Raw genomic sequence first — 21,229 nt, 5'->3', positions numbered from 1 at the left:
ATAGTGTGCTTTGGCGCCCCTGCTGTTGGTCTGTGGTACTGCAGAAATGGGTATAAAACTGCATGGGTTTGGTTCTGTTCTCACCAGTGAAACATGACCACAGTATGCAGTTACACACACGCTCATAGGGTCCAAAATTCACTTTAGCCAAACCTGACACTGCATATGAAAAGGAAACATTAATTTTTACTCCGTGAAAATATATATATTTTTTTATTATATTAAATAGTCATTTAGCTGTTACTTCTGGTATATTTTCAACATTGTACACTAGCCAGTCCCACAAAAACATATGCAAATATGTGTAATGCAGCAAATATAATATGATATTTAAGATGTATGATACGTTTATAGAAAAACATGCACTCAAACTGCATATATTTGTGGATAGAAATTATTTAAAATCAGTGTTATTATAGTATTATTTATATATTTTTTTAGTTTTAATTTGAATTTAATGTTTGATCATTTTCTTATGTGCTTTTGTCATTTTATTTTAGTTTTATATATATTTAACTATTTAAGTTTAAATTGTTTTTTTTATTTTTTGTATTTTTATTTTTTTATATTTGTATATTTTTATTATTATTATTATTTTTATTATTATTTCCATTTTAGTGCTTTAACTAAAATGTTATCTCAGTATTTCAGAATGTTTGGTTTTGTTTAATTTAGTTTTTAAACTAGTAATTATTTTATTTTTATGATAAAATAATATAGCCTTAATTAAACAAAAAGTTAACAAAAGTTTTAATAATAGTTTTAGTTAAGTGCTTTTAAATTTTAGTCAATTAATAAGATGCATAGTGAATACAGCGCATAACATACATCACTGGAGTTACGGTAATAATTTATTTAAATGACTTTTCCCGTCTTCTTCCTTTCTGGCCAGAGTGAATTTCACTCTTATTTTGTGCTCATTGAGCCTCATTCATGAAACACGAGCGGAATGAATTGTTTGTGATCGTTCTTAAATCTGTGTCATTCAATTCAACTTGTGTTTTCATGAACGAGGTGAGTGTTTATTTTGGACCCTTGAATACACACAGACACATACATGAAGACGACACAAACACACACGCACATGCACATACACGTACGTCTCACCTGCACTGCATTGATTGGATCATTTTCCCGTGTGTCCCTACCCTCCACTTTTCACCAGCATCGTGTGTGTCTGTGGTTTGTCACCAGTGCTGACGTGTGTTTGACCCACAGAACTGTGGGTAGTTTTCACATCATGACCAGACTGCATGCCTGAGATGAAGCTCTTACAGCGTAGTGACTGTCTGTCTCTCTGTATGTCTGTCTGTCTCTCAGTGGACCGTATCGTGGGTCTGGATAAGGTGGCCGGCATGTCGGAGCTGCCAGGTGCATTTAAGACCCGTAAGGGAATGTTCCGGACGGTTGGGCAGCTCTATAAGGAGCAGCTGTCCAAGCTCATGGCCACGCTCAGAAACACCAACCCCAACTTCGTCCGCTGCATCATTCCCAACCACGAGAAAAAGGTACCAGCTGCTCAGCATTTAAGAACAGATGATGTCTAGCTATGACAATAACTATATTAACGTCCACTCCAAGAACGATAACGATAAAGATCGCTATGACAATAACTATATTAACGTCCACACCAAGAACGATAACGATAAAGATAGCTATGACAATAACTATATTAACGTCCACACCAAGAACGATAACAATAAAGATAGCTATAACAATAACTATATTAACGTCCACACCAAGAACGATAACGATAAAGATCGCTATGACAATAACTAATAACTATATTAATGTCCACACCAAGAACGATATCAATAAAGATAGCTATGACAGTAACTATATTAACGTCCACACCAAGAACGATAATGATAAAGATAGATATGACAGTAACTATATTAGCATTCACACCAAGAACGATAACAATAAAGATAGCTATGACAATAACTATATTAACGTCCACTCCAAGAACGATAACGATAAAGATCGCTATGACAATAACTATATTAACGTCCACTCCAAGAACGATAACGATAAAGATAGATATGACAGTAACTATATTAGCATTCACACCAAGAACGATAACAATAAAGATAGCTATGACAATAACTATATTAACGTCCACACCAAGAACGATAACGATAAAGATCGCTATGACAATAACTATATTAACGTCCACACCAAGAACGATAACGATAAAGATAGCTATGACAATAACTATATTAACGTCCACACCAAGAACGATAACGATAAAGATAGCTATGACAATAACTATATTAACGTCCACACCAAGAACGATAACGATAAAGATAGCTATGACAATAACTATATTAACGTCCACACCAAGAACGATAACAATAAAGATAGCTATAACAATAACTATATTAACGTCCACACCAAGAACGATAACGATAAAGATCGCTATGACAATAACTAATAACTATATTAACGTCCACACCAAGAACGATAACAATAAAGATAGCTATGACAGTAACTATATTAACGTCCACACCAAGAATGATAACCATAAAGATCGCTATGACAATAACTATATTAACGTCCACTCCAAGAACGATAACGATAAAGATCGCTATGACAATAACTATATTAACGTCCACACCAAGAACGATAACAATAAAGATAGCTATAACAATAACTATATTAACGTCCACACCAAGAACGATAACGATAAAGATCGCTATGACAATAACTAATAACTATATTAATGTCCACACCAAGAACGATAACAATAAAGATAGCTATGACAGTAACTATATTAACGTCCACACCAAGAATGATAACCATAAAGATCGCTATGACAATAACTATATTAACGTCCACTCCAAGAACGATAATGATAAAGATAGATATGACAGTAACTATATTAACGTCCACACCAAGAACGATAACAATAAAGATAGCTATGACAATAACTATATTAACTTCCACTCCAAGAACGATAACGATAAAGATCGCTATGACAATAACTATATTAACGTCCACACCAAGAACGATAACGATAAAGATCGCTATGACAATAACTATATTAACGTCCACACCAAGAACGATAACGATAAAGATAGCTATGACAATAACTAATAACTATATTAACGTCCACACCAAGAACGATAACAATAAAGATAGCTATGACAGTAACTATATTAACGTCCACACCAAGAATGATAACCATAAAGATCGCTATGACAATAACTATATTAACGTCCACTCCAAGAACGATAACGATAAAGATCGCTATGACAATAACTATATTAACGTCCACACCAAGAACGATAACGATAAAGATCGCTATGACAATAACTATATTAACGTCCACACCAAGAACGATAACGATAAAGATAGCTATGACAATAAATATATTAACGTCCACACCAAGAACGATAACAATAAAGATAGCTATGACAGTAACTATATTAACGTCCACACCAAGAATGATAACCATAAAGATCGCTATGACAATAACTATATTAACGTCCACTCCAAGAACGATAACGATAAAGATCGCTATGACAATAACTATATTAACGTCCACTCCAAGAACGATAACGATAAAGATCGCTATGACAATAACTATATTAACGTCCACACCAAGAACGATAACGATAAAGATAGCTATGACAGTAACTATATTAACGTCCACACCAAGAATGATAACCATAAAGATCGCTATGACAATAACTATATTAACGTCCACTCCAAGAACGATAATGATAAAGATAGATATGACAGTAACTATATTAACGTCCACACCAAGAACGATAACAATAAAGATAGCTATGACAATAACTATATTAACTTCCACTCCAAGAACGATAACGATAAAGATCGCTATGACAATAACTATATTAACGTCCACACCAAGAACGATAACGATAAAGATCGCTATGACAATAACTATATTAACGTCCACACCAAGAACGATAACGATAAAGATAGCTATGACAATAACTAATAACTATATTAACGTCCACACCAAGAACGATAACAATAAAGATAGCTATGACAGTAACTATATTAACGTCCACACCAAGAATGATAACCATAAAGATCGCTATGACAATAACTATATTAACGTCCACTCCAAGAACGATAACGATAAAGATCGCTATGACAATAACTATATTAACGTCCACACCAAGAACGATAACGATAAAGATCGCTATGACAATAACTATATTAACGTCCACACCAAGAACGATAACGATAAAGATAGCTATGACAATAACTATATTAACGTCCACACCAAGAACGATAACAATAAAGATAGCTATAACAATAACTATATTAACGTTCACACCAAGAACGATAACGATAAAGATCGCTATGACAATAACTAATAACTATATTAACGTCCACACCAAGAACGATAACAATAAAGATAGCTATAACAATAACTATATTAACGTTCACACCAAGAACGATAACGATAAAGATCGCTATGACAATAACTAATAACTATATTAACGTCCACACCAAGAACGATAACAATAAAGATAGCTATGACAGTAACTATATTAACGTCCACACCAAGAATGATAACCATAAAGATCGCTATGACAATAACTATATTAACGTCCACTCCAAGAACGATAACGATAAAGATCGCTATGACAATAACTATATTAATGTCCACACCAAGAACGATGACAATAAAGATAGCTATGACAATAACTATATTAACGTCCACTCCAAGAACGATAATGATAAAGATAGATATGACAGTAACTATATTAGCATTCACACCAGCAATGATAACGATAAAGATGGCTATGACAAAACCTCGATCAACATTCACGCCAAGAACGGTACTATAAAGATAACTATAATGATAACTCTGTGCTTGAGAAAACCGAAATATACTTTAGGTGTAATTTGTCCTGGATTCATTGTAAGCTTTAGCATTTTGTGTCTCTGTCCATCTCAGGCTGGTAAGTTGGACCCTCACCTGGTTCTGGATCAGCTCCGGTGTAACGGTGTGCTGGAGGGAATCCGTATCTGCAGACAGGGATTCCCCAACCGCATCGTCTTCCAGGAGTTCAGACAGAGGTATCAATTTTCTCAATAAATTAGTTTTTCTGAATTAGCTCCTCAATTATTCTTCTTCAGAAACTACTTCAGTTAGTTCTTACTAATTGAATGCAGAGTGCAAGATTTAATTGTGTTTCACAGATGTTAATGATGGTTTGTTTTTTTCGCTCAGGTATGAAATCCTCACACCCAACGCCATTCCCAAAGGCTTCATGGATGGCAAACAGGCTTGTGTACTGATGGTGAGACTGGTTTTACAGTTAAATAAACTCATCCGTTGTTACTTTATTAAGCTTCCTAAACTGAGGTTCATCTGTGTGTCAGATCAAAGCACTGGAGCTGGATCCCAACCTGTACCGGATCGGACAGAGCAAAGTGTTTTTCCGTGCTGGAGTTCTGGCTCACCTGGAAGAGGAGCGTGATATGAAGATCACCGACGTCATCATTAATTTCCAGGCCTGGTGCCGTGGATACGTCGCCCGCAAGTGAGTCTCACAACATGTATAATCGAGTTTAACAACAGCTAATAAGTCAAATCAACACATATTTTACACAACATTCACTCACCATTTAAAACGCAACATGTTTAGCACTATCCAATAACTAAATAATTTAGTTATTAGTAGAGTAGTAGAGTTATTTCTAGTCAGACCCAGTTGGTATCAGGTGGAGGAACATTACTATATGGCTCTCAGCCAGTTTCTGTGTTGCCATGTTGTTCCTAGCCAGTTTTTAGTGTTTGCTGTTGTTAGGTCATTGCTTTGTGGTTCTTAGACAGTTTGTACAATGTACCATGTTGGGGGGTTGCTAGGGTGCTGCTATACTTGTTTTTAGCCAGTTTATTGGGTTTAGTAGTTATTAGGGTGTTGCTGTGCTATTCTTAGCCAGTTTCCCGGGTGTTCTAGGTAGTTACTAGGACAGTGCTAGTCAGTAGGGATGCACCGAAACATATCGGCCGAAATGCTTGCGCGTTTTGTCAGTAAAGCCGGTTCTGTAATCAGCGGTAAATGCCATCAGGTGCGTGATTTCACGTTGAGCCGTATATACTACACACAGCCGTTGTTCACTGACGAGCTGCGCAAATCCATGTTCATTATCAGTGTGAATTTGCGCAGCTCGTCAGTGAACAACGGCTGTGTGTAGTATATACGGCTCAACGTGAAATCACGCACCTGATGGCATTTACCGCTGATTACAGAACCGGCTTTACTGACAAAACGCGCAAGCATTTCGGCCGATACGTTTCGGTGCATCCCTACTAGTCAGTGTATTGAGTGGTTGCTACACTGTTGGTATGGTGTTCTGGGTGGTTACTAGGGTGTTACTAGGCAGTGTTCTGAGTGCTTGCTAGGGTGTTGCTATATTATTTTTAGCCAGTTTCTTGGGTGTTCTGTGTAGTTTCTAGGGTATTGCTATGTGGTTATTAGCCTGTTTATTGGGTTTTTTGGTTTCTAGGGTGTTGCTGTGATATTCTTAGCCAGTTTCTAGGGTGTACTGGATGGTTGCTAGGGTGTTACTATGGAGTTTTAAAATCATTGCTAGCATATAGAACATATATAATAAAGAGTACAGCTCTACACATAAACTATAATCCATAGATCAGTGTTATCGCTGTCCTGTGGTGTGTAACGATGTGTGTTTGTCGTTCAGGGCGTTCGCTAAGAGGCAGCAGCAGCTGACGGCCATGAGAGTGATCCAGAGGAACTGCGCTGCGTATCTGAAGCTGAGAAACTGGCAGTGGTGGAGACTCTTCACTAAGGTTCATAAAAACACACACATGATCAGATGTGCTGTTATTCTTGATGCGTGCTCTGTGCTGATGCCGTGTGTGTGTGTTTCAGGTGAAGCCGCTGCTGCAGGTGAGCCGACAGGAAGAGGAAATGCAGGCCAAAGACGAGGAGCTCAACAAGGTTAAGGAGAAGCAGATAGTGGCTGAACAGCAGCTGAAGGAGATGGAGGTCAAACAGCAGCAGGTAATGCATTCCATCTTGTTTTTTTATATATTATATAATAAGATTATAGGACTGTAAGTTCCAGTGGAAATATTAATGTCGTGATTGTTCCTCTCTGCAGCTGAACGCAGAGAAAATGGCTCTTCAGGAGCAGCTGCAGGCGGAGATGGACCTGTGCGCTGAGGCCGACGAGATGAGGAACCGCCTGGTGGCCAAGAAGCAGGAGCTGGAGGAGATCCTGCATGACCTGGAGGCCCGTGTGGAGGAGGAGGAGGAGCGAGCCAATCACCTGCAGACTGAGAAGAAGAAGATGCAGCAGAACATCGCCGACCTGGAGCAGCAGCTGGACGAGGAGGAGGCGGCGCGGCAGAAGCTGCAGCTGGAGAAGGTCACGATGGAGGCCAAGCTCAAGAAAACCGAAGAGGACGTGATGGTGCTGGATGACCAGAACAACAAACTGTCCAAGGTCTGTCTGTGGATGCGATTGTTTTGAGTTTGTGCTTAAATTCTGGTCATTTTTTTCTCACTGTTCTCTCGTCTGGTTGTGCAGGAGAAGAAACTCCTGGAAGAACGAATCGCAGAGTTCACCACAAACCTGGCCGAGGAGGAGGAGAAATCAAAGAGCCTGCAGAAACTCAAAAACAAACATGAGGCTATGATCACTGACCTGGAGGGTGAGCATAAAATGTTATGCTTGTAGATCATAAGGTCAATGCAATCCAAATTAAACATTTATTGACTCCATGTTATCCAAATGAGAAATACAACCAAGCAGTGGATCCTAAAATAGTATAATATGCATAATATATAATTAATGTTAAATATAGCAAAATATGCCATTCATAGTATATAGTCATTGGCAAATATAGCATTTTATTGTAATATTCATGTCATGATAATAACATGTATTATTCATAATGTATAATTAATATGAATGTAGCATTCTAAATACAATTCATAATAATGTAGAATATGCAAAATAGCATAACAACTTATTCCAAATATATAGACTTTGTAATATGTGGAATTATGTATGAATTGTAATATCAATATTAAATATAGCATAATAATTAAAAATGTAAATATATCATTTTCATAAACTATAGTAGTTGTGTAAATATATTTGCATAAGCATGTAAAATGTGTAATATATACATATTATATATTTATACTATATTACGTATAATGCTATTTATTTATAGTGTATAGTTAATGTAATATGTGTGTGCATATAATGTGAAATATAACATAATATTAATGAATAAATACATGATTAAAAGTAAAATTATAAAATAAAAATAATAGATAAAATATATAAATAAATAAAATAAGTCTTAATATGAAAATTAAATAATTCTTAATGTGTTATTTTTGTAAAATATGGTAAAACTTTTGTAAACTACTCATAGTATTTTAATGTAAATATATTTACAAATGTAAAATGTGAAATATAGCATATAATACTAAAAAAGAAACAAAATAAATCTTTAATATGTAAATAAAATAATTATGTAATTCATGTAAAACATGGTAAATGGTGTGCAATTCATCTAAAATATGCAAAATCTAGCATAATATATACCTAATGCCACATTTTCTTTAATCATTTAAAATATAGTTTACCGCTATATGGAGCACAGAGAGTGTAATGGTTTGATGTTTTGATGTGTATAAATGTGTATTAATAGTTTTCAAAGCAAGTCAAATTAGACAGTTGCTAGCAAGAAATCAGGCACTGAATAACTCAATACTTAATGGCACTGGAAGGATTTAGTTGTCGACGTCAAGAAATATAGAAAGTCTCACTAAATTCGATTTCTTCATTGCTCAGACCGTCTCCGTCGCGAGGAGAAGCAGCGTCAGGAGCTGGAGAAGAACCGCAGGAAGTTGGAAGGCGACTCTACGGAGCTTCACGATCAGATCGCTGAGCTCCAGGCTCAGATCGCTGAACTGCGCGCACAACTCGCCAAGAAAGAGGAGGAGCTTCAGGAGGCGCTCGCCAGGTGAGATGCACACCTTATCCAACCACAGTCGAGTATCGCTACACCACTGATCTGTGTGAATGAAAGATTTGGCTCATGAGTGACTGTTTGTCCTATCAGGATCGAGGAGGAAGCGGCTCAGAAGAACATGGCACAGAAGAAGATCCGTGAGCTGGAGGCTCAGCTGAGTGAACTTCAGGAGGATCTGGAGCTAGAGAGAGCGGCTCGTACCAAAGCCGAGAAACACCGCCGAGACCTAGGAGAAGAGCTGGAGGCGCTGAAGACCGAGCTGGAGGATACGCTCGACTCCACCGCCGCACAGCAGGAGCTCAGGTACGAACACACACACTCATACTCAGAGTCACATGCTCAGCTCTGTACAGAAGTTCAGGTGTGTTGCTCACGTTTTGTTTCTTATTGTATTCAATATTCTTTTTTTTTTTTTATTTAACAATAGAGTTCCATTACAATTCGTAATTTTTATGATTAGTGTAAAAAGTAAACAATAAAATAATAATGTGAAAATAATTCATGTGCTATTAAATTTGTATTATTCAAATGTAATTTTGATATTATGTTTTATTTTATTAGATACTATTTTTTTTATTTAACAGTACAATTGTATTATTGTTAAAATTATAATAGAATATTAAAATAATAATTAATTAGTTTTAGTATTATATTTTACTTTTATATTTTGTTTCTTATTACATTCAATGTTCTTTTTTTATTTAACAGTACAGTTTCATTACAATTCTTTATTTATGATTAGTGTTAAAACTGCAATAAATAATAATAATAATAATAATAATAATAATAATAATATAAAAGTAGTTAGATTTTTAGTATTATATTTTAGTATTAGATTTTCTTATTTTTTTAGTATTCATTTTTTATGTACCAGAACAGTTGTATTACAATTCTTAATTTTTATCATTATTTACAATAAAATTATAATAATAAGGAAATAATTAATTATTTTTTGTCATTAAATTTGTATCATTTAAAATACATTTTAATATTATTTTGTATTTTATTAGATATTATTTTTATATTTTATTATTATTTTATTTAACAGTACAATTACATTATAGTTCTTATTTTTTATAATTTGTTATAAAATGATGATGATGGTGTACAAGACATGTAATGCCCACTTTTAAGTCCTGGTTTGAAGTATTTTTATTTTTTTATTTATTTATTTTTTTTTATCTAGTTCTTATAAAGATTTAAACACTCTCAAAAGCAACTGTTTCTACTGGCATCCGAGTTTGTTTTTTTTTTTTTTTGTTTTTTACCTGGATGTTTCAAAAGCAGTAATATGAGACGTTTCTCATGCAGAGCCATTGGCTAAATATTTCACCTGTTGTCTTCTGCAGGACGAAGCGTGAAACTGAAGTGGCTCAGCTGAAGAAAACTCTGGAGGACGAGGCTAAAGTTCACGAGCAGGTGGTGGCAGAGATGAGACAGAAACATGGTCAGGCCTTCGATGAGCTCAACGAGCAGCTGGAGCAGGTCAAACGGGTACGAGACGCTCTCATTCACTCATACACACCGAAAAGAGTGTCAGACATTTGATAAGCAGCTTCACTCTGAGTCTCTATGTCTCTGTTTGTAGAATAAGGTCTCAGTGGAAAAGACCAAACAGGCTCTGGAGTCTGAGAGGAACGAGCTGCAGATCGAGCTGCAGACGCTCATGCAGGGCAAAGGAGAGTCTGAGCACCGCAGGAAGAAAGCCGAGACACAGGTGCAGGAGCTGCAGGTCAAACACGCCGAGAGCGAGAGACAGCGCCTCGAACTCGCTGAGAAAGTCTCCAAGATGCAGGTCAGAGAAACACACGTGCAATCACCTGATACCGATACACCCTAGTAACTACATAGCAACACCTTAGCAACTGCCTGGCAACCACATAGCAATGCCGTAGCAACACCCTCGTAATCACTCGCAACTGCCTGGCAACAGTGGCAATACCTAAGCAACCACACAATTGCCTAAAACGCCATACCAACCACTTAGCAATATCCCTTATTACTCCGAACACCTGAGCAACTGCCAAACAGCCAAATAGCAATGCCCTAGCAACACCCATATAAACACGCAGAGCCTCAAGCAACTGCCTAGTAACCAAATAGTAATGCACAGCAACTGCCTAGAAACACCCTTGTAATCACTCAGCAACCCCCTAGTCACCACATAGCAATGCCCTAGCAACTGCCTGTGGCGTTTGTGCGTTGTGACGAAGGGTTATCGTTAGCAATAGCATGAGGTTAACGCTGACGGCGCTTCTGTTTCTCCTCAGGCGGAGCTGGATAACGTCAACGCTCTGCTGAGCGAGGCTGAAGGAAAGTCCATCAAAGCAACGAAGGACTGTTCGACCGTGGAGTCGCAGCTGCAGGACGTGCAGGTACGTATGAGGGACTGTGGAATTATGGGATGTCTGCGGGTCTCTACACCTCACTCACTCCCTGAACGCTGACCGTATCTCCACAGGAAGTGCTGCAGGAGGAGACACGGCAGAAGCTGTCACTGAACACGCGTCTGCGGCAGCTGGAGGACGAGCAGAACAGCCTGAAGGAGCAGCTGGAGGAGGAAGAGGAGGCCAAGAGGAACCTGGAGAAACAGATGAGCACCATGCAGGCGCAGGTACACAAGCATGCAAAAAAACTGGGAAAATAAAACTGGTCGATATCGATAATTATCGCAATCATTTTGTTCGTATCAGACAATAACGATAATTATCACAATATTTTGTTTGTATCAGTCATTATCTGTAATTATCGCAATCATTTTGTTCATATCAGACGCTAATGATTATTATCGCGGTATTTTGTTTGTATCAGACGATAGCGATAATTATTACAATTTTGTTTGTATCCGTCAATAACGATAATTATCACAATATTTTGTTTGTATCAGTCATTATCGGTAATTATCGCGATCATTTTGTTCATATCAGACGCTATTGATAATTATCACAATATTTTATTTGTGTCAGACGATAATAATTATTGCGATATTTTGTTTGTATCGGTCAATAATGATAATTATCGCAATATTTCGTTTGTATCAGTCATTATCAATAATTATCACAATAATTTTGTTCATATCAGTCAATATAGATAATTATCATAATTTCTTTCATATCAATCGATATAGATAATTTGCACAATATATTTTTCATATCAGTCGATATCGATAATTATCACAATTTCTTTCATGTCAGTCGATATCTATATTCATTGCAATACAATTTTTCCATATCAGTTGATAATTATTGTGATAATTTTTCTGTATCAGTCGATGTCGATGAATATCACCGTTATTTTCGTATCAGTCGATGTCGATAATTAAAACGATGATGAATTGAGTCGTTTCATTTCGGTAAATTTGTGACATTGTTCACAAAGTGGTCTGAATGATTCATTAGTGAATCATTAGTGAATCTCTAGTAAGAACAGATGTAAAAATGTAAAAATACCTCAGCTTTTGGCAGTTCAGCCAAATAATAAGTTAAATAAGTAGACTTAATTTGATTTAAACTGAATCCAAATTAAGCAGAAACGCTGCCAGTTCAGTGTGCATACTGTGTAAATCAAATGAGTAGCACCAGTATGTGTGATAAATGTTTGTGTTGCTCTTCTGCTGCAGCTGGCTGACATGAAGAAGAAGATGGAGCAGGAGGCCAGTTTTCTGGAGAGCACCGAGGAGACGAAGAAGCGCGTCCAGCGCGACCTGGAGGCCGTGACGCAGCGTCTGGATGAGAGGAACGCCGCCTACGACAAGCTGGACAAGACCAAGACACGCCTGCAGCAGGAGCTGGACGACATGGTGGTGGACCAGGACCATCTGAGACAGATCGTCTCCAACCTGGAGAAGAAGCAGAAGAAGTTCGACCAGGTGAGAGCTGAAAATCGGTGATCGGGATGGGTTTGATTACTAGGATAGTGACTTCCAAACAGTGATGGAAAATGATTTCAAATAAGACCAAACAGTCATCAAAATAAGCTAAAATGAAAATATAAAGATATTTCTTTATTTCTTTATTTTTACTAAAATGTTTATGTCGTTTATAATTTATCATTTAGTTTAAACGATATCTGAATATAACTATAAAGTTTTGCTCAACTCTTGACGTGCTGCTGTTTTCAGATGCTGGCTGAGGAGAAGTCCATCTCTGCTCGTTACGCCGAGGAGCGCGACCGTGCCGAGGCCGAAGCCCGTGAGAAAGAGACACGCGTGTTAGCCCTGGCCCGCGAGCTGGAGACCCTCACCGACCTGAAAGACGAGCTGGACCGAACCAACAAACTCCTCCGTGCTGAAATGGAGGACCTGGTGTCCTCTAAAGACGACGTGGGCAAGAGTGTAAGAGGCTTTCCTGTCATCAGAGACCATCAGATTATCAGTCAATCGGTGGAAATCTGACATTTATTCTTTTTCCGTCTCAGGTTCACGATCTGGAGAAGTCGAAGCGTGCCATGGAGCAGCAGCTGGAGGAGATGAAGACACAGCTGGAGGAGCTGGAGGACGAGCTTCAGGCCACCGAAGACGCCAAACTGCGCCTGGAGGTCAACATGCAGGCCATGAAAGCGCAGTACGAGAGAGACCTGCAGGGACGAGATGAGCTGGGAGAGGAGAAGAAGAGACAGCTGCTCAAACAGGTGACAACTCATCACGTGACAAATGCGTTTTTATAACCGAGACATATTATTTCCTCAGTTAATCAGATTAAATAAAATGCATATAAATACATAAAGCAAGCTCAATTATAAAGCATAATTATCGATTATAATGTAAGAAAAAAAAACAACTGACATGGTCATTTTCAGTATGCATTCTTGTAATTTCTCTAGTTTTACCAAGCTTTTTTAAAAATAAATAAATAAATTGAGTTTTTAGTTTTTTTTTTTCTATATGAAATCTAATGATTTTATATTGTTTAGATGTATATGATTAATCAAGAAAATAAATGACCAATAAATCAATTATCATATATAAAAAATATTTCTGTATCTTTAATTAATTTTTTTTTTATTATTTAATGTTATTTTATTTGTATTTTTTTATTAGATATTGAAATATCTTTCAAAAAATAAATATTATTTTTTCAAATATACTTTTCTCCAGTTTTACCACGTTTTTTCTTTTAAATAAATTATTGTGAGGGGAAAAAGTTTTTGTTGTGGTTTTTTTTTTTTTTTTTTTTTTCTTTTACTTATATAAAATATAAGTAAAATATATATTTATAATATATAAATATAAATATATATATATTTTTTTATTGTATAGATGTATCTGATTAATCAAGGAAATAAATGACCAATAAATCAATTATCATATATAAAACATGTTCCTGTTTATTTTTTTTTAAATTTAATGTTATTTATTTATTTAAATCATATATTGTGAGTAAAAATTATTTAAAAAATCTTTCAAAAAATAAATGTTTTAAATACACTTTTCTCTAATTTTACCAATTTTATAATAAATTATTGCGAGTTTTATATAGAGTTTTTGCTTTTTTTTCTAAAAAATATTATCAGAATAAAGAAATAAACAATTAAGTAATTATTTTATAATATATACAGCAGCATAAATTTACAGTTCATTATTATTATTTTTAATATATTTTTATATTATATTATATTATATGTCTGTTCATTTAACATGCATATAATCATTTAATTAGACTTGATTTATCAAGTTTGTTGTTGATTATTGTCAGTTGTCAGTGTGAATGAGTAACCCTGTCGTGTGTTTGCTGTCAGGTGCGTGAGATGGAGATGGAGCTGGAGGACGAGCGTAAGCAGCGCACCGCGGCAATGGCGGCGCGTAAGAAGATGGAGCTGGACCTGAAGGAGCTGGAGGCCGCCATCGACCAGGCCAACAAGAACCGCGACGAGGCTCTTAAACAGCTCAAGAAAGTGCAGGTTCGTATTTTACACCATAAGCTTGTTGTACAAGTTGAGCATATTGTCTGCAGTAATGAATGTTATGCTATAAAACATCCCTTAAAATAAGCTTTACAAACCGCGTTTGTGTTTCAGGCTCAGATGAAGGACCTGCTGCGGGAGCTGGAGGACACGCGTCTGTCCCGTGAGGAGATCCTGGCTCAGAGCAAAGAGAACGAGAAGAAGGTGAAGAGCATGGAGGCCGAGATGATCCAGCTGCAGGAGGTCAGTGTGTTTCTCTGTTTGTACTCGTAGTCCTGAATCTGCTGTGGTTCACATGATCGTCTGACGTTCGTCTGAATGCAGGAACTGGCAGCCGCAGAGCGAGCGAAGAGACAAGCGCAGCAGGAGAGAGACGAGCTGCAGGACGAGATCAACAACCAGGCCGCCAAAGGGTGAGGAAGCATCACGTCATTTACAAACCTTTAGAAAAATAAACAATATTGCTAAAATACTGCAAAACAAAACAGATTAAATATTAAGAATATATTCAGTTTGTCTTATAGATAGCAAATTGCAATAAAACACATTAAAAATTAATGGAGAAACCTATTTTTACTTGCCCCTTTTTTTGTAAGTTGTTTTATCCAACCAATTTTTTTTTTTTTTTTTTTAGTTTTTAATGTAATTCAGAATTAAAAAAAAAAAAAAAAAGAAAAAAATATTTTATTATATGTTTTTTTAAGGTTATTGATTATTCTATTTGATTTCTCTAAAAGCTACCATTTTATTATTTTATGGAAAGCTGTTTTATCTGACCAAAAAATAAAATAAAATAAACCTTTTTGGTTTTTAAAGAAATTATGAGAAAATTCAGAAATACTTAATAATAATAATAATAATAATAATAATAATAATAAATAAATAAAACTAAAGAACCATTTTCTTCCACTTTTTGAAGGCTTTTTTTCATTTGATTTCTCAAAGGTATATAAATTAAAATAAAACAGTTGTAAAAGATGCATTAAAAATTATTATTTTTAATTTATTGATATATTATTTCCCCTGCTTTATTTATAATATTTTATTCATGGATTCGTGGTGTTGTTTATTTACTTTTTTATTAGGGAAATATGATTTACAACTACTGAAAAAGAATTAAAATAATATATTTCTAGCATTAGTTTATTTTATTTAGTTTATATATTATTATTATTATTATTATTATTATTACTATTGTTATTTTGCTATTATTTATTTTTACTATTTGATTTATGGATTTTGTTTTAGGGATATATGATTTACAACTACTGATTTTTTTTTTTTTTTTTTTTTTTTTAAACAGATATATATTATAATAAAATACATGAATACAAAATGTAATTAAACACTTTGTTAAATAGTTTTTACAATTCACAATTTTTAAATGTTATTTTATATTGTATTACAACAAAAACAAAACAAAAAAAAATAAAAGATCTTTACTTGAAAATAAGTGTTTCAGAATAATACTATGAAATTGACAGATTTCTACTGGTTGACATAATTCGAACCATGTAAGCTGGTAAAATGGCTCATAATCCATTGCGTTTGTGTGCACAGTGCTCTGGGCTCGGAGGAGAGAAGGCGCCTGGAGGCGCGTATCGCTCAGCTGGAGGAGGAGCTGGAGGAGGAGCAGAACAACACGGAGCTGACGAACGACCGGCTCAAGAGAGCCCTGCTGCAGGTGCGTCGCGCTTTAGACTGTCCCGCCGCTGGCGTCTGACGTCCACAGGACGCTCACCAGTGTCTCTCTGTCCATTTTCTCCACAGACGGACCAGATAAACGTGGAGCTGACGGCGGAGCGCAGCACTTCCCAGCGTCTGGAGGGAGCACGCTCTCAGATGGAGCGCCAGAACAAGGAGCTGAAGCTCAAACTCACCGAGCTGGAGGGAGCCGTCAAGAGCAAATACAAGGCCTCCATCGCCGCCCTGGAGGCCAAGATCGCCCAGCTGGAGGAGCAGCTCGACATCGAGACCAAGTACAGTGACATACAAACACATTTACATTGACATACAGACATATAGGCTTACGTAGACACGTTTAGACCATTTACCCTGCAATATGTGCATTTTGTTATTCAGAAATATACAAATAATTAATTAAATAAATGAAATTTACTTTTAAGTTACACAATTTAGGTCAAGTTTTTTTTCTATTTACCACGATATAGTTGCAAAAGGAGGAAATAAAAAAAAAAGTTTTTTTTTTACATAGAAAAATATAGTCATATTTGGACATTTATAGTCTATTCTACTTAAAATACATATATATTATATTGTTCAGAAAATATAAAAATAAAAAAATAATAAATTTTTAGATTAAATGACCATGAACTTAAACATTTAGGTTTACAAATTAAAATGTACACAATAATTCATGTATTTGTAACCGTATGTAAAAGCTCAAAGTAACGCATGATGTTTGTGTTCAGAGAGCGACAGCAGGCGTCGAAACTGGTGCGTCGTACGGAGAAGAAGCTGAAGGAGGTGATTCTGCAGGTGGACGACGAGAGACGCAACACGGAGCAGTATAAAGACCAGGTGATGCTCACTACAAACTCTGTCAGTCACAGCGCTGTAACTCAAAGTAACTGATCGGTGATGTTAACGGCTGTTTGTGATTGGCTGCAGTCGGAGAAGCTGAACAGCCGCATGAAGCAGCTGAAGCGGCAGCTGGAGGAGGCCGAGGAGGAGGCGCAGAGAGCAAACGCCAACCGCAGGAAACTACAGCGCGAGCTGGAGGACGCCACCGAATCTGCCGACGCCATGAACCGCGAGGTCAACAGCCTGAAGAGCAAACTCAGGTGCGTGAAAACACACCGTAATAGTTCAGCTGATGAAATGAGATTATCATTTACTCATTTTTACATTTCATCAGAATTATTGCACATTCACATCAGTGTTATTAAAGTTAACTAAAACCTTTTAAAAATAAATTGTCATTACTTAAAAAAATGTCAGCTAGATGCAGAGGTAACATTTCTTATTCTTGTTTAGTTTGACTTTAAGTTTTAAAATAAGTAAAGGGTTAAATAAAATTAATGATAACTATATAGATATTATAAAATATACATTTTTAATTTGCATTTTGAAATAAGCTTGAAGTACTAAAATAACTAAAAGCATGAATAATAAATAATTTAAAAAAATCATTATTTGAAATGAAATTAAGCTAGATGCTAAGACAATTTCTTAGTTACATTTTTTTAGTTTAACTTTAAGTACTAAAATAAGTAAAAACAAAAACCTTTATATATATACACATTTGTAATTTTTGTTTAGTTTAAGTACTAAAACAACAAACTAAATCTGAAATAAAAAAGTAAAGACAAGTTTGAAGAATGAATTAGATTTAGAAGTTTAATTACTAAAATAGCTATTTACTAAAACTGAAATTTAGCTTAAAAATGTAATCAAAACCACATGGATATAAAAAAAGATTACTTTAATTTAACATACTAAACTAACTACAGCTAATACAGATAACAAAGACACACAAAAAAGAAAATATTTCACTAAAATTTAATTGAAAATTGGAAAATTAAAAATAAGAAGTAATTTCTAATGTTAAATCATACACACGGTTGACTCGCATAGTTTCTTAATTTATTATATGCATCATATTAATTAAACGTCCTTTACAATATGCAAACTGTCCAAACAAGAATTTTTTTTTTCAAATACTAAAATGAAATAAAAAATTCATTATTTGAAATTAAATTAAGTTCAGCTAGATGCTAAGACAATTTCTCACTTTCATTTAGTTAAACTTTAAGTACTAAAATAACTGTAATAATACAAAAATTCTCATTAGTTTAAGTATTACAACTAAAAACCATAAAAATGCATTTTTGTTACAGTAAAGTAAATGTTAACTGAAATAAATTACAGCTAAAATTTTAGCAGGAGCGTATTTGTAAGTTTTGTTTTGTTTATTTCAGTGGTTCCCAAACAGGGGGGTGTTTGACCCCTAGAGGGGGTGCTGAGTTTTTTTTTTTTTTTTTTTTTCAAAAGCTAAAACTGTGAAATTCCTACTATTAATTTACATGGTTACAAAATATGTTAATCCATCAGTTTATTATTCTATTTTTCTATATTTCATAGTTTCATCCATTCCTCTACACTTGTCTTTTCTGTTTTTCTAAAATTCGGATTAATCGAAATAATAAAGTATGTTGTTTACATGTGATTAAATGCATGTCCGACATTAAAATGTGTTGTTGTTTTTTTTTTTGTTTTTTTGTCCAGACGCGGCGATCTGCCCTTCACCATGCGCCGAATCGTCAGCCGCTCGGGAATCGAGAGCGACGAAGACCCGGAGGCCAAGACCGAAACCGCCGAACCCAAACCCGAGTGAAAGAAGCCGAATCGCAGCGTTTCCTCGCAAACACACACACATACACAACAGTCATGGACGACAACGTCCACGAAAACTCAGAGATATCTTGTCGATTTTTGTTTTTTGTTTATTCTTATTTTAGTGCCATAGTGTTATCGCACACACACAATGGTTCTCCTGACAATCACACACGACAGCTTCACTGACACCGAGGACCAAATTTGTGTTTTCATGTCATTGTCTAGAATAGAAAAAGAGCGGAATGATATTTTTGTAAGAACGCATTCCGTCAATTGTAGTCCCAATTCCGGATCTATTTTTCTAACTGAAGTAAAAGGATTAAAAAATGGTGAAGAAGAGAATTTATTTGAAGGGGACCAAAGCAAAAATTGCTTTCTGCAAAACTGTATTTTATTCATACGTTTTTATAATGGTATAAGGATGAACATAGCGCTCGCTCTCTTGCACCTCTGCTGGTAAATAAAAGATTGTGATGATAGTATCATACAGTTACGCTTTTGGGCTTTACACACGAATACGGCATTTAGTAAATCAAACCAGCACCGAAAATATTAGAGATTGTCACGCCACCGTATATGCACATGAAATGGTGTTTGTTTCGAGCAATGAAATGGAGGTGTTTTTTCGCACTGTCGCAGCAGATTGAAGGAATAAAGATCGAGTAGGCACCGCACGAACTCATTTAGACATGGCACTATGCACTATCGCCTTAAATCTACTATTTGGATATTTTCTGTTCCTCTTTTCTTTTCAGTATACGTGTCTTTATTAATGTTCAGGGCATGAAAGGTGGAGGGTTGACGGTTTCTCTCACGCACACACTGTAAACGCTGAGCACGGCAGCGCGGGAGCGGGAATCCATCGTTTGGCGGGAGTTTAAAAAAAAAACATGGAACACTTCCATGGCTACCTCTGATCACGTTTAATACTCTGTGACGTCATGTTCGGTTATTCTGCGATCTGTATTTTCGGAAAGAACTTAGGAGAACGGATTTGAACCCGCGATGCCCCTCCTCGAAGCTCGTGCTCAGTTTCTGCTTGTTTCGCTCACACTGCTGGGAAGTGAGAGAAATTTACTATTACTGATAATGTATGGATAGATAGAGCATTTCTTTCTCTCATTCTCATCGTCTCCCAATAATGACTTTGTGATGTTGTGTTATGTTCTCTCTCTCTCTGCAACTCCTGAATGATATCTGGAGAGATTTGTCATGAATCGTTGGTATAATGATGCAATAAAATGGCTTTTTCAAAACCGCTTTAGCAAGTGTATGAGCTCTTGACTTGATCGTGGTCTTTTTTTGTCTTTGTTTTCTAATATTAGTTACAGTTAACACAAATAACTAAATTCATGTCTGGGCCAAAAAAACAAAACAAAAAAAAAAAAAAAAAATACAACTACAAATTACGAACATTACAAACCATCAACTTTTAACCATTAAAATAGTTTCCGCTACTGTGTTTTTGGGACATACCTGTATTCCATTAGGGTTTAGTGGTTTTAATAAGTCACCAATAGAAGGCGACTAATTACCAGTAGAGACCAACAGTTTCCATTTAAACCAATGCAATTCTCATCATAACTAAAACCATTACAAATTCTGTGATTGTTTTAGCATGGTGCTTTCAACTATTTACCAAAGATTTCAGTCCTACAAAGTAATTAGTTTTTAACATGAAGTAAATAAAAGACATTATCTAGACTATACTAACAAACTGACTTATTAACTGTTGTTCCCTAGCTCAGCATCCGGTTTCACCGACAAAGGTCTTCGTTTTTTCCCAAATTGATAATCTTTCTGAAGATCCAAATACATTTTCTCTTTCATTATTTAGTCAGTCAGAACAATTCCCGCGCGTCACTGCAGTGTTGCTAGGCAGATTAAACCATTCCTCAACATATGTGAATCTTGCGCGTTTACGCAAATAAAATACTAATTAATAGCAGTTTTAACATCTAC

At 35.7% G+C, this 21,229-nt stretch overlaps 1 protein-coding gene across 3 annotated transcripts in view; it reads left to right on the top strand.

The window, feature by feature from the left end:
- Positions 1-20,531, top strand: part of LOC127163351 (myosin-9) — a 49,149-nt gene extending 28,618 nt beyond the window's left edge. For all 3 annotated transcript variants that reach the window (XM_051106546.1, XM_051106543.1, XM_051106545.1), the window contains 25 exons: positions 1,321-1,508; positions 4,940-5,061; positions 5,216-5,285; positions 5,368-5,528; positions 6,694-6,802; positions 6,885-7,016; positions 7,117-7,461; positions 7,546-7,669; positions 8,827-8,998; positions 9,098-9,310; positions 10,357-10,501; positions 10,596-10,802; positions 11,278-11,382; positions 11,469-11,621; positions 12,627-12,875; positions 13,128-13,340; positions 13,424-13,636; positions 14,744-14,905; positions 15,023-15,151; positions 15,233-15,321; positions 16,469-16,592; positions 16,679-16,887; positions 17,341-17,449; positions 17,540-17,712; positions 19,157-20,531. In XM_051106546.1, the coding sequence (XP_050962503.1) occupies positions 1,321-1,508; positions 4,940-5,061; positions 5,216-5,285; positions 5,368-5,528; positions 6,694-6,802; positions 6,885-7,016; positions 7,117-7,461; positions 7,546-7,669; positions 8,827-8,998; positions 9,098-9,310; positions 10,357-10,501; positions 10,596-10,802; positions 11,278-11,382; positions 11,469-11,621; positions 12,627-12,875; positions 13,128-13,340; positions 13,424-13,636; positions 14,744-14,905; positions 15,023-15,151; positions 15,233-15,321; positions 16,469-16,592; positions 16,679-16,887; positions 17,341-17,449; positions 17,540-17,712; positions 19,157-19,265 (4,025 nt within the window). In that variant the 3' untranslated portion in view covers positions 19,266-20,531. The remainder of the gene's footprint in view (positions 1-1,320; positions 1,509-4,939; positions 5,062-5,215; positions 5,286-5,367; positions 5,529-6,693; positions 6,803-6,884; positions 7,017-7,116; positions 7,462-7,545; positions 7,670-8,826; positions 8,999-9,097; positions 9,311-10,356; positions 10,502-10,595; positions 10,803-11,277; positions 11,383-11,468; positions 11,622-12,626; positions 12,876-13,127; positions 13,341-13,423; positions 13,637-14,743; positions 14,906-15,022; positions 15,152-15,232; positions 15,322-16,468; positions 16,593-16,678; positions 16,888-17,340; positions 17,450-17,539; positions 17,713-19,156) is intronic.
- Positions 20,532-21,229: the final 698 nt, after the last annotated feature.

This window comes from Labeo rohita, chromosome 3 (genome assembly GCF_022985175.1).
Source record: "Labeo rohita strain BAU-BD-2019 chromosome 3, IGBB_LRoh.1.0, whole genome shotgun sequence".
Classification (NCBI taxonomy): domain Eukaryota; kingdom Metazoa; phylum Chordata; class Actinopteri; order Cypriniformes; family Cyprinidae; genus Labeo; species Labeo rohita.
Note: the sequence above shows the minus strand (reverse complement) of the source record. Positions and strands in the feature narration are given on the sequence as shown.